This window comes from Apus apus, chromosome 7 (assembly GCF_020740795.1).
Source record: "Apus apus isolate bApuApu2 chromosome 7, bApuApu2.pri.cur, whole genome shotgun sequence".
Classification (NCBI taxonomy): Eukaryota; Metazoa; Chordata; class Aves; order Apodiformes; family Apodidae; genus Apus; species Apus apus.
In genome coordinates this window covers 6,154,112-6,167,439 of record NC_067288.1, presented here as the reverse complement: position 1 = coordinate 6,167,439, position 13,328 = coordinate 6,154,112, and the positions used below count along the sequence as shown (strand labels likewise).

The 13,328-nt window shown below is 44.4% G+C and overlaps 1 protein-coding gene across 11 annotated transcripts in view; it reads right to left on the bottom strand.

The window, feature by feature from the left end:
• Positions 1 to 1,061: 1,061 nt before the first annotated feature.
• Positions 1,062 to 13,328, bottom strand: part of DNM3 (dynamin 3) — a 170,556-nt gene continuing 158,289 nt past the window's right edge. For 4 of the 11 annotated variants that reach the window (XM_051624811.1, XM_051624812.1, XM_051624813.1 and 1 more), the window contains one exon: positions 1,062 to 1,715. In XM_051624811.1, the coding sequence (XP_051480771.1) occupies positions 1,517 to 1,715 (199 nt within the window). In that variant the 3' untranslated portion in view covers positions 1,062 to 1,516. Of the gene's footprint in view, positions 1,716 to 2,700; positions 7,074 to 13,328 lie in introns of those variants that run through there. The other 7 variants (XM_051624815.1, XM_051624816.1, XM_051624817.1 and 4 more) reach the window with 3 other exon arrangements.

Below are 13,328 nucleotides of genomic sequence, written 5' to 3'. Positions count from 1 at the left end.
CCTGGAGGTGTTTAAGGCCAGGTTGGTTGAGGCTTTGTGCAACCTGATCTAGTGCTCATAGCAGGGGGTTTGGATCCAGATGATCTTTAAGGTTCCTTACCATGCTAACCATGCTTTATGATTCTATGATTCCAACCCTAACCATTCCATGATTTTATGAAATTCAGCAAAACTGTGTCAGACCTGGCTTCAAACCCAGCGCAGACTGTGTGGTCAGACTCCTACACACGATACTGACCTCTGCTCTCCTGCCTCCCTCCCCTGAGCAGCACCACTGCAGTTGCCTCTCACCATGAGCTTCCTACTACAAACATCTTGTTTGTGCTCCTGAAACAAAAAGCTGGAGTCCTGATGCTGCTTGTGCCTCCAGTTCACTCCTGTGCAGTGCCTGCTGATTTATCTGCATGGTTTGTGAGAGTTCCCTTCTGGCTTCATATGAGGAGAAAAAAAAACCAAAAAGGTCAATAAAACCCATCAGTTTTTCCTTTTTTTTTTTTAGACTTACTCTTTGTGTATTTCTCTGGCACCCAAAACAAGCACATCTTCTAAATGTTAAATCCCAGATTTTATCTTTCCCATAGGGACAGGCACATTTGGAATCCCAGAGGTAGTTACTTACAGCTATTCAGGCTCAGATGCTCCAATGAGGTCGGTGCGCAAGGAATTCAGAGGTTTAACGTGAAAAAAAAGGTCAGAGCAGCTGTGATTTATTTATAATAGTGCAGATTCACCAGTCTAGACTCCTGCAATCTTCTCCTTGGACTTTTCACTCAGCCAGGTCGTGCTGCTGGTGCATTAGACACATTCTAGGACTCTTCCATTGTTAGAGAAGCTGACTATTCTTCCTGCTAATTCTAAGCCAAAGCCACTTATTCAGAGCAGTCCTGGTGGGTAATGAATTCAGAAGCAGTAGAGGAATCCCAGCAGAACATACCTCCTTCCATCATCTCTGAGGGTGGGAGAGACCCAGGCAATTTCTTCCATGAGGTGTGAATGGCTCCACTTGAGAAAGAGTGGGCAGACCCTTCAATAGAAAACCAGCACGCACTCGTTTTGCAGTCAGAATCTTTATTTTCTTTATATCCAGGCTTATCATTGACATCTAAAAATAAAATCTTTCATTTACAAATAGGCTAGTGCAAATTAAAGATAATTTTGGACAAAACAGACAGAATGCATGTGACAAAAAAGAAATGCATGTGTTAGGATGATCTTCCTGGAACAGCTGGAGGAGGTCGCCTAGGAAAAAGACAAAAAATAACCCAGAATTCATGGGGAAGGGGGAGAAGACATTTAAAACAAAAGGTCAAGATACAATAAAATTACTCATATGCAAAATTATCTTAATAAAATGGGTTAAGAGAAAAAGGGACAGAACATGCACATTAAGGAAAAGAGCAAGATTAGAGTCAGCTGGCTACCAGCACAGCCTCAGCTTTCATCCTCACCGCTTCCCATCGGACTCGCTGGTGCCAGAGAACTAGGACACTCACATCGCAAGTGTGGAGGTTGCTGGTCACAGGCTTTCTAATTTTCTTGCAGCAAATAATACCCTCTCGAAGAGGTTCTTCCCAACCAACCTGAAAATTTGCACTGCTATCTGCTTCAAAGGCTGTTCTTGGAGTAGACCTTTTCTAAGCGAGAGTCTGGAGAAACTGAGTATGATCAAACAAGATGGCGTTCGGGCTGGATTGGAGTATCTGGAGGGGACATTGCTGGGAAAGATTAAAAATGTGGGTGATGACAGTGCAATAAATCTACTGCCAATTCTGTCAGGAGAGGCCCTTGGCAGCTGATGGCCCAGTGTAGTGGTTAGAGAAGAGCAGATGCTCCTCCTCTTACCCAGCACAGAGCACTGATGTGTCACCGACCAACAAGCTGGGAACCAAACTCCTACAGGGGTACACAACGTACTCCAGCCAGATGGGACACGTGTGACACTGCTGTTCACTGATGGGCCGTGCTCAGACTCTCTCAAGCATCACTATTAAAGACTATTAAAAAAAAAATCTCCAAAAGTTACAGCAAGCAAGTGAATACAACGGGGACATTGCTGCTTTGCTCATCCCACCTTTTGCCCCCCGCCCTCCTCCCCTTCCTGAATCCTGTCTAAAGACCAACTTAGTGCACTCAGTGAGAAATGTCCTCTCCCGTGGGAGCTGTTGTGCTTGTTGTGCCATACAGGCCATTTCCTCCAAGCACTGATTCCAGTGACTTGGCTCATACTGATCTGAAGGAGGAACTATGTAATGGAGACATCTGCACACTGGTACACAACCAGTTCAAGGGGAAATCCCTTCCAGACAACACACACACACACATACAGTTTTACTCCAGCTTCTGCTCTGGAGGACTCAGTCTGGCCTTCTACTCAGCTCTGAATCTCCCCAAAAATATGCTTTCCCTAGCAATGAAATGAAATGAATACCAGGTACAGCTTGAAAAACATTAATCGCTTTCCCAGCAAAATGCAGTCTTTGCAGCACTCCATGCCCCTTTCAGGACAACAGACTGAATGTTTCCCATGGGTTACTTCTCCCTCTTCACCCCTTTTAATGACATCTCCAGTGATCTCAATGTAACATGCATCTCTGATAAACCCTCACTGCAGTCCCAACAGAAGCAGAGTACAACATGCTGAGATGATGGTGTGAGAGGCAGATCACTCATGCATATCCAGAAAGTAATAATAAAAGCCCATCAAGAGTTAAGGTTTATTTCAGGTTCAGAAATGCAGCATAACATTTTTACAGTAGGTGTATGTGATGCTCAGTAATTACCATGGTTTCGGGAATCGACTTGCTGTGCTCAAAGGTCAACACCAGGAACCATTTACAGATTATGAAAACAAAGGCAGATGTTTTGGCTCATATGAAGTAGGGCATTAACATACAGAGCAAAACAACTCAGAAAGAAATGAAGCATTTCCTTCTTATAAAAAGAAGTTATCGTTTACACCATCCTGGAAAAGTAAAGAGACAGGCAGTAAAGCAAAGGGCTCGCAAGACGGGACAAATCATATATCAAGCAAGAGTGGAGGACTGTCTGGACGGGAGGAGCCATCAGTATCAGCTCGCCTGCAGACAAAGCAAGAGGAAAGACAGGCAGAGTAACATTCATTTACACAAGGGAGCTGTTCTGCTGGAGCCCGGGAGGAGGTTCCATGCCCCAGCGGAGGAACCATGCCATGCGCAAACCGAGAGGCCGGATGCCTCCCTGGTGTCACAGGTGCAAAACAGGTCCACTCTCAATTCAGGAGGCTTGGACTATTTGAAGACAAAAAGACAGAACTAGCCAGTAATCTCAATATGCTGTATAAGTGTTGTTTAGTGTAGCAAGAGTATAGTATTTCCTATGTTATGCTTTAACATGAAATGCCATAACCTATGATGTTATCTCCTTTAATATAATAAATAATCTAATTTCATGAGGCTTACTCAGAAAGTGCAACAAGATCAGCAATAAAATAAACACACATTAACTATGTACATAAACCTTCCCATTGAACATACCATCTTTTTAATCCTAACACAAGATCCCTTGAGGTTAAAGGCCAAGTGCTATTTATGGCACGCACAAGCTCTTCAGCTGTTGGTCAACCATGATGAGGTGAGGAGGAACGTGTTCTCTAAGCAGAGACCCAGGCCTGGCCTAAATGCAATACTAGATGAGCACCCTCCTGAAACTTAGCTACGCACATCACCCAGCTAATTACACACCTTAACTAAGATCAGAAACCAAACTGTTGCTTAACGGGTGTCTCCACTACTCCCTGACAGTCTTCTGAGCATTGCCAGAGGGAAATGAAGAAAGGGAGAACAACCTTTGCTTCCCTGCTGAAGGAGCTCAGGCTCAGCTCACCCTGTGCAAGGGTGTCTACAGAGGGGGCAGTGGCCAGCCAGAGGTAGCCAGTCCCTCTAGCAGGTCCATAGGGTGCTCATCATGCTCACATGGAGCAAGACGCTGCCAAGGCTGCTCCTCTGAGAGCAAGGGACAGGAGAGACATGACTCACCAGCATAAGGAGTGAGTGGGACAAACAAACCTGTTCCAGGCACTGTACAGCAGGAGGAAATGGTTCAAGGCTGGGAGGAGAGCACTTACTCAACTGGATATGGCAATTTCTTGGGTAACACTAAGCATTTTTACTAGACACAACCATTCTACAGAGTTTATTCTGAGAAGTGTATACGCAAGAAGTTAGAGGTAAAACTATCAAACTCTGAGTCTGTGCTCAAGATTCATTATTAACCTGCACACCAAAAAGTGTTACATCTAGGGCACAGAGCCAGATTTAGATGTGACCTAAATGAGGATGCAGAGGAAGGGAGGGCTGTGCAGCTGTGTCCCATGACCTCAGCATCAAGCGCAGAACCAGATGGTGCTGACAGTGGGGCCACAGGTGCCTCACTGCCTCCTCCTCCTTTGGGTAAATCCACCCTTGAGAGCTTCATTTACACTTCAGGATTATTGCTGAGCAATACAATCTCTTGGGGGGCAGAGTTAAGGACAGTGCTGAATTTTGCTACCTACTTCCTTATGCTTGACAGAAACAGTCATTAAAGTAAATTAAGGAGTCTCAAGTGCAGAGGATTTAAAGTATGTTTTTAGGCCAGGGTCTATGCCATCTAATTGAGGCTCCTAACTTACTGGCATTACCATCCTTGTATCTCATGCAGCCACACTGGTCTGAATTACCTGCCGGAGGTGCTGCCTCTTTCCACTGGACAAATGGGGGCCTTGGACAACTAAGGCAAGTACTTGGGATATGGTGGGGTAAACCCAGACCATGGCCTTGCAATATCACTGTATGAATCTCAAAATCTGGGGTTAAAGTGACTTTCTGTGTCTGAGGTGCTAAGTTTGGCTTTCCATCAGCAGGCAGTAACAGAGTTCTGATAAACTATACACAGGTTTGCTGGCTAGGCAACAGCATGGACAAAAATATTTACAAAAATACATCTAATAGATGCATTGCATGTTACTGGAGAGAGTACTACACAGTGAAAGCTGTGTAGAACACAAGAAAAATAGTCAAACTATGTTTTCTTTTTTTGCAGTAAAAATCAATATGACTCTAGTTGGGTCTGCAACCCTTTTCTTCCCTTGAAAGCTGATTCTATGCACTTGGGTGTTGGAGATCTTTTTGTTTGTTCTCTAAACAAACACCAGCCACTTAAACAGCTTTCTGAGATCACCAACATGCTGGTGCTCTAACAAACTCCATCTTCACTGTGCTTCAGATGTTGACCTCCCCAGGTGCATGTCACAAGTATGAGGTTGACAGGAAATTAAAGTTAAACTAACATACAAATCATGATGCTTTCCCAAGCATCCCTTATGCAAGCTGAAACATGATTTGCCTCAGTGGTGAGTATAACTGCTAGTTAATCAGCAGTCTGGGAATACTTAATAGGCAAAATCCCCACTTGTTGTGGCTCTTTGATTCAGTTCTTCCTAACCATGGGGCTACAGCATACTGGAGCCTTGCATGCAGTCTCAATAAATAAATTCGTTAGACTTTTTATACTGGGGGCCTTTGAAACCACCAGTTTCTTTCCTAGGGATCTGTAAGTATAACTGTAATAACAACAATTAATATTATCTGAAGAAACAAGGCCAAATTAATCTCTAGTCTAATTCTGTTAATTCAGTAAATTTTAAGCTATAAGGGTGACACTGACCCTAAGTGTTTAAAGTGAAGTAATGCAATTAAGACAAAAGGTATTTATAATACATTAATATATATGTGCAAAACAACAGGCAGAGAAGACCTCTGCAGGAGAACATCTGCTAAAATAATCCCTTGCCAGGATGCACAGCTGAGCACTTCTCAGTACCTGGCTGGATAAAGTGACCCTAATGCAAGGTGTGTGGGACTTCAAGTGATGCAAAGAGAAAATCCTTAGAAAGGGGACATAATAGAACTTTATGAACTGGCATGAGTAAATATCCCAAATCCAAACTGGACCCTTGGAGATCTCAGATGCAAATCTAGGGCATAGCTCTGTGAATTGGTTTACACAATGGGCAGAGGAGTGGTGACCCATTTACAGCTGTGCATGTATCTATATCTGTATCTCCTCCTGTTCCATACAATGACCCAAAGCAATACACAGTACATTTGTACATTATTACATGCACTCACATACGACCTCCAAGACTTCCCAGGAGCTCAGTGGGAGTGCTAATGTGAGCAAGCACTAGCAGCAGACAAAGTGAGCTTGCACACACTGCTCTATCGTGTACTGGCTTTTCAAACCACACTTTCACATCCATGGAAAGGTTGTGGAGCTTTGCAAGCTGGGACACTGCAAGCCTGGTCCTTACCAGCCACCCAAACAACTCTGCTTGTCAGGCACCAGTGTGGAAAGAGTATGCAAAAAAAACCCCACATGCATTGACCCACACACACCCTCCTTGTGTAACAGCATTCCTTAAAAACTGCACTTTGGATAAGGAAAAATTGTAGAAGAAGCAGCCATCCAGCAAGCTTCTTGGAAGAGAGACATGGAAATGCAGGGCCTTCAGAAGAGCTTGATAAAAAAAACCACATTGCTTCTCTCTGCTCTGTTTAGGCATTCAAAAAGAAAATAACCGTGTAATCCCAAATGATAGAAAACCTGAAAGGTACAAATAAAAGTAAGATTCTTTTCAAATAAAGAGGAAAAAAAAGCAGCAGATCAACACGTGCACAAACACACACAACGTCAAGCCCTCCATTTACTGTACAGGACTGTGAGCACAGTTGCCTGGGTGAAGACACATGTCAGTAAGTTAGCTAACACCAGCTGTTGCAAAAGGAAAAGGCAAGGCAGCACAGACCTTCCCAAAACATTGAAGACTTCATGAACAATGCAGAATGGACAGAGTATATCAGTAAAATTGGTTACTTGCCTATAGATGTCCATACATGCGACTATACATTGGTTATTGCAACAGTTATCAAGCAATTTTTGCTCCCACATATTTGGTTAACAATGAATGACATGCCAGAAACTTCTTTTAGTCTAACAGGGATGAATCTAACGGACGAATTACAGTGGGTCGAGTAGGTGAAGGGGGTGGTCTTCGACTGGAGAGAAAGAGAGAAGAAACAATAAGCACAAACACTAAGTGTGAACCTGGCACCTCTTGCTGTCATTTAGTGAACATGCACATGCACCCGAACACAACAGTCCTATTTCCATGTACACTGAGGCATGACAAGCATCCACAATGAAGAAGAAAAGGAAGGGTTTGCCACGTGCATACCGTGCCTTGGCCCTCTCACACATCAGACAGCTCTTCTCTCTGGTCCACAGCCTGGGTATTCTCCAAACACAGTTACCTTCTTGTACCATAGACACCATCAGGGAAGGATCATAGTTTTATTTTTTTTTTCTCACACAGCCTGGACAGCCACAGAGCAGACTTACAGGCATGTTTCAGAGTAGCCAGCTGGATTTGGGAAGACAGCCTGCAGCAACTTCAACTACTGTTTGCAGAGGCAGAAAAAACCTGCAGCTTCTGGCACAGTGGGCCAACTGGAGCCACACCAGTGTGCTTGAATTTGAGGCACAAATGTCAAGCTTTCCATCAGTGGCCAGTTACAAAAATGCTAGCTGTGGCTATGGCTTCTGAACTTACCACTAATGTGCTCTTCTACCAACTTCAGTAACTGCAAAGGGAGTCCCAAATTTCTTGAGAGAGTTTAACTGTCTTTATTTCCCTACTTCAAAGGGCTGATTCAGCACAGGCTCCTGTGCACTGCAAACCCCTGCACTTCAATTTGGGCTGCATCATTATCTGACAAGAGACCACAGCACAAGAGTTAAGACAGCAGCAGCACAACCCCTGAGCACATTCCACCTGAAGTCCAGGCTGAGTAAGGGTAGGAAATGAGTTCTAGGCAGATTCTCCCTGGTAGCTGTATTTTGCCTGTATTTAGGGTTCATATCAGTGCTGTGTGGAGATTAACTCCATCAGCTGAGTTACAAAGAGTACTTTATTAATACTCCATTATACTTGGGCTAAAATACTCCACTGCTGAGCAAAGCCCGTGCGGAGATGACAATACCTGTGTGGCCTACAGTGCCTGCACTAGCTCAGACAGCTCTGCCCAGCACTGCTGCATGCCTAGAAGACTGCTCCCTTAGCTAGCTAGTCAGCACCCTCCAGCAGAGGTTTGTTGCTGCAATTATTTCTCCTCTTCCATAGTACTTTTGCTCCCCATTTACTTGAACAGGAAGCACCAGCTCTCTCTCTTCCTTAACCCAGCCCAGACCACCACAAGAGCTTACAGCTGCTCTAAGGGAGTCATGAACCTGGGATAGGAAAAAGGTGAAGAGCTGAGGGCTCTTCAGTTCCTTTCCAGCTTCGGCAGACTTAATTAACAGCCAAGACAAATTGTACAGCCCTCTCTAACTCTGTCTTCCACCTGTGAAAGTAGGAACAGTTCCTGTCTCTGAAGATTACAATGGAAATGCTCATTCTGTTACAGCTAAATAGAAGATGAAAGAATGTAACAATGTGTTAATCTTCTTTGAACTTGGAACATAATATGAGACAAATTTACACTTGACAAAAAAAGTCTTGCTTGGCTCAAAGTGCATCTTATATGACACTATTCTCTTTCGGTGAAGAAAATGAGAATTTTAATCCCTAACATGCAACAAATACGAAATATGCCAACTAAAGCATTCAAATAAATCAACAAGCTAAAAAAAATAGGCAAAAAATAATTTCTTCATGGTGTATTTTTGTTTCAGAAGAAAATGGTACTGTGTTTACTATTGTTTCTTGTGTTGCTCCAGTGTAGGTCTTCTGGATCCATTTCCAAAATTTGTAGTTTCATAAAGAACCACTTCTAAGGCTCTGCATTTCTGTTGGGTTGCATTAAATTATTCCTTTGTTGAAATGCCTCACATTGCATTGTTTAGCGCTTACTGAAAACACTGTATCATGTGTATACAATTTACAAACAAGGGAAAATGCATACAGCTGTCTTCATATTAAATTTAAAAGATACAAGCCCAAGCATGCATTTTAATACCAGGTTGAATGCAGCACACTGGATTAAAATACTGTCATTCTGTCAAATTGCTATTTAGCCCAACAGGATCAGAAACCAGAGAGCACAGTGGAAGGTACGTAATCAGTGAAACCAAACCTAAACCAAAATCAGGTCTGAGTCCCATTTCCTCCTTGAACCAGGGCTGATACTGCACCCTGACCATTATTTTGAATTTAAACTCAAGCCCAGTCCAGACCTGAACAGCAAAATACACCTGCAAGCTCTCCTTTCCACTTCACAGGACTACTTCAAGGAGAAGCCAATACCACTGAGGGGACCCTCTCCAGGGAGGAGCTGCTGTCCCTGCGAGGGCCTGGGGTGCAGTGCCACACTGCAGCCTCTCTGCTGGCCCCACAGCCAGGCAGAGCCACCCCAGCCCTGCTCTCCCTGCAGCACTGTCTGACAGGCAGGCCTGCTCAGGGAGGAAACCCCCAGCCCAAGGTCTCCCCACCACTTCCCACTATTAATACCTGCCTGCGGAGACACACGTGTGTATCTGGCATGCTCTGCAGACGTACCCTTGTGTGTCTTCCAAGGAGTATGGGCAGGAACACAGGTGCAGAACAGGCAGACCTCTCCTTAGCTGCAGCCCCTCTCCTCAGCCCCTGTGATGGTGCTGCTTCTCCCAAGGAGTTGCACAGGGCATCCTTCGAGCTCCGTAACCCCACACATCGTGATCAGGGAGAGTGAGCCAGTCCCTCGAAATCAGAGGCACCTTCCAGAGTAGTGGCAGATGTTTGGGAAAAGGCAGCACTAGGGAAAAGATCTGCAAAAGCACTGTTCACCTCTAGTCCAGCTGCTGACAGTCTCCTAGGCAGTCTCTGGTTCCCCATGCCAGGAAGGCAGGAAGAGGGGCCACGCTCCCAAGTCCATAGGCAGGGCACAACACAGGGGCTCAGCTCAGGGAAAAGCCCTCAGCTTCCTTAGCCACCAGCACACAGCAACAACTGGCAGGAGCTGAAGCTCAAATCAAAGTCAGGGAAAGGACAAGCCCAGAGTTGCCTCTCACTAGATTTCTCTGTTGAAGTGAAAAGTCAGTACATGACAATTTTTACAATGGGAGTAGAAATCAGACCTTATTTTCCCCCTCTGAAAGGATTCTCATCCCACAGGTCTCTTGCCTCTGCTGGTCCTTTATGCCTGGAGCAGTGGCTGGGAGTGCAAGTGCCCCCTCAAATGGAGGGGTGCAGGGCCCTGGGCACCCAAACCACACTGAAGGGGTAATAGAGCTGGCAACCAGCACCCTGCTGCTCCTTGCAAATGTAGTCCCCACCTTCTCTTCTGCTCTGGCCACCTTTGAAAAGCACAGGTCTGAGGGAAGCCTGGCGTGATTTCGCCACGATGCCTTTCTTAGCAAAGGTTAAATAAAGGAGTCCTGCCAGGCCCTCCAAATGCGGAGAAATGCGGAGCAAAGGGGCAGGAGCCTGGAGAGGAGAGCAGCAGGGGGAGCTCCAGCCTGCCCGTGGACGGCAGCGAGGGCCAGCAGAGACAAACAACCTCCCCCAGAGCCCCGCTCCCCTCAGGCTGCCATCTCAGTGAGGAAATATGTGACTAAGGCCCATTAAATGTTTAGTCTGAGGCCAGAAGATGATAGCGGCAGAGCCGGCGCGCACCGCCTTTGCTCTGCGTTATCGGCCCGACTCGCCAGCCCGGGGCGCGCCGGCCGTGCCGAGCTGCTCCAGCCCCCACAGCCGGCTCCTCATTCATAGAAAGCTCCTTCTTGTAACAATGTCACTGCTGTGGTAACTTCAATTTGGTTACTGTCGCCAGATTTCAGCTGGGTTTTCAGGTTTCGGGGACGAGTCCCACTGCCTGGCCCCTTTAACGGGCTGCTCAGTCTGTTGTTTTTTTTGGGGTTGGTGGTGGTGTGTGGGTTTTGGGTTTTTTTTAAGAAAAAAGGGAAACAGTGTTTGTAAAAGTTAGTGCTAAAAGGGCAGGGGATCATAGGTCCCCAGGGTTGAGTAAACGAGTCTGCAGAAAGAATCAGTTCTTCTAACTAGCACACATTAAGCAGACATAAAGAATTTACCAATGAAAATTGTGGACTAAGTATGTATTTAATAACTCCCTGATGTTGTTGCAGAGACTACTCCTTTGAAGAGCTCAGTGGGGTTTTGAACGGAGGGTAACTCTTACCCCCATGCAAAAACTTTTTACAAAAAGAAAAGTTTTACATTTATTTTTAACCTAAGCAGCACATCCCATTTTGCCAGTTTAAAAAGAGCCCCTAAAAGCTTTAGTTAGACAAATGCACAGCAAAAGAAACTAAATAAAGCAAGTCTAGACTTAAAATTCGATCAGAAACATATGGAAGCTCTGCAAGCATTTGCCTTTTGAAAAGTGCTATCGCTCCCCACACAGAGTCCACAAAATACGCCTTCAGTAAAGCATGGCTGTAATTACCATGGGAGGCCCTGCTCGGAGAAGATGGCTTCTCCTCTCGGAGCACAGCTAACAAACTTCTAAATAAAAGGCTTTCATTTCCACTTACACTTCACATTCTTGTTCACTTGTCACCAGAGCACACTCACGGAAGGCGTGCACATGACTATGTTTTATGATACATCCCATAGATCTGGAATTGTAAACAAAAGTCCATTATTCTCTACCTTTTCCCTGACCGTGGTTTCCCTATAATGCGGCTCCCCTCAGAGTACCCTGATACGTGACATCATCTTTGCAGAATTTAACAAGAAAATATTTAAACAACATCTCTAAGCAGCTTTAGAGGCCGACTGCAGGCAAATTTTATTTTAGGTGACAATACAAATCTGGATGTGAGGCACACAAGGGATAAAATAAAAATTCAGGTGAGGAATATAGTTTCTCATTTGGGTGATTATTTTGAAAGACTAAGTAGTTATGGGGATAGTTATAATGCCTTGATTCATTTTATTTTCATACAGTTTTCTCTGTTTCAGCAAGATCCTGACAGACCCACACAGTTTAGCCTCTACTTTTCCCAGTTCTTACATCCACCTGACTTATATGCTGCCTCTCAAACTCCACTAGCCTCTGGATGTGGAAGAAAAAACAAACCAGAAATGAAACTACTGTAGCAATCATGGTTGAAGAAGAGAGGCAAGACATGTAGGCATGATTAGTTTGTAGGCATGATTCGTTAGTCTGCAGTCTATGCGTACTTAAAATTCTTTCTGGCCTACAGAAGGTGGAGCATGGCTACTGCAGAGTCTCCCAAACATCAACGTGGGAGAAAGGATCTTGAATGGAAGTGAGAAAACCAAGAGGAGGAGAAGCACTTGATAATAGTGACATGGGTTGTAAGAAAGTAGGGAAAGCAGTAAAAGGATAATGACATTGACAGGATTAAAGCAGTATTCGTGAACAAGAATCAGGAGATGATGATGATGATGGAAGAAATGAGAAACAGCACTCAGTGATGATGAAAGGAAGAAGTAGTTGGGGAGTATCAGTCTGAGATGGTCCCTTACCCCAACAAAATGGTCCAAGGGAGTGAAAATATCTCAGATTTGTTTCTGTACATGAAAAATATAATTTGTCAGACATGAAACGTCTCTAGCTAGCATGCCTATGGGATTGCTCTCAAGAGGGCACGTCAGGAATAGAAGCATTGAGGCACAGAGCTCAGTGTTTGAGGATGCACACGGTTCTGAAGGAGCTCTCCAGCCAACCACGCATGTGTCATACTCCACAAATGCACAGAGGATGTGCTGTGACTGAGCTGCCAGAGACCTCCACAGCTACGTGCAGAGCTGGGCTTCACTATTTCAAATGATCTAGCTGCACAATATTCTGCCAATGGAAGAAGTTTTGTGTTAAGTGTAAGCAAGTTAAGGCAGTTAGATTATGCTGGTTTATCTGATGCCTATTTCTTTTAAGCAAAACAAACAGAGTAGGAGTGAATGCCCTTCCACTAGCTGCTGCTACACTGCCCAATATAAATCTCCATTAATTAAAATGCTAACACTGTTCCAAAGCATTAGGGTTACTGAGGTTCTACTGTGTGTGATTTAACTTAATACAGATACTCCTTTCAGAGGCAAAGAGGTCCAAAATATGATGCTCCACTAGATTAATTTATTTTCTGCAACTTAAGCTGTTTTCTACATGACCATCATAAATTAAAGTCTATCACACATACATACAAAATATGTTTGAATGTTTATCTGAGTGTTGCACTTTCAAATCAGTAATTTCAGAGAATTAATGTGACATATGGAAAACTCAGCTTGAATAAAGAAAAAATTAATTTGATGGAGCAACCAAGAAAGACTGTTATTCTTAACAAACTGC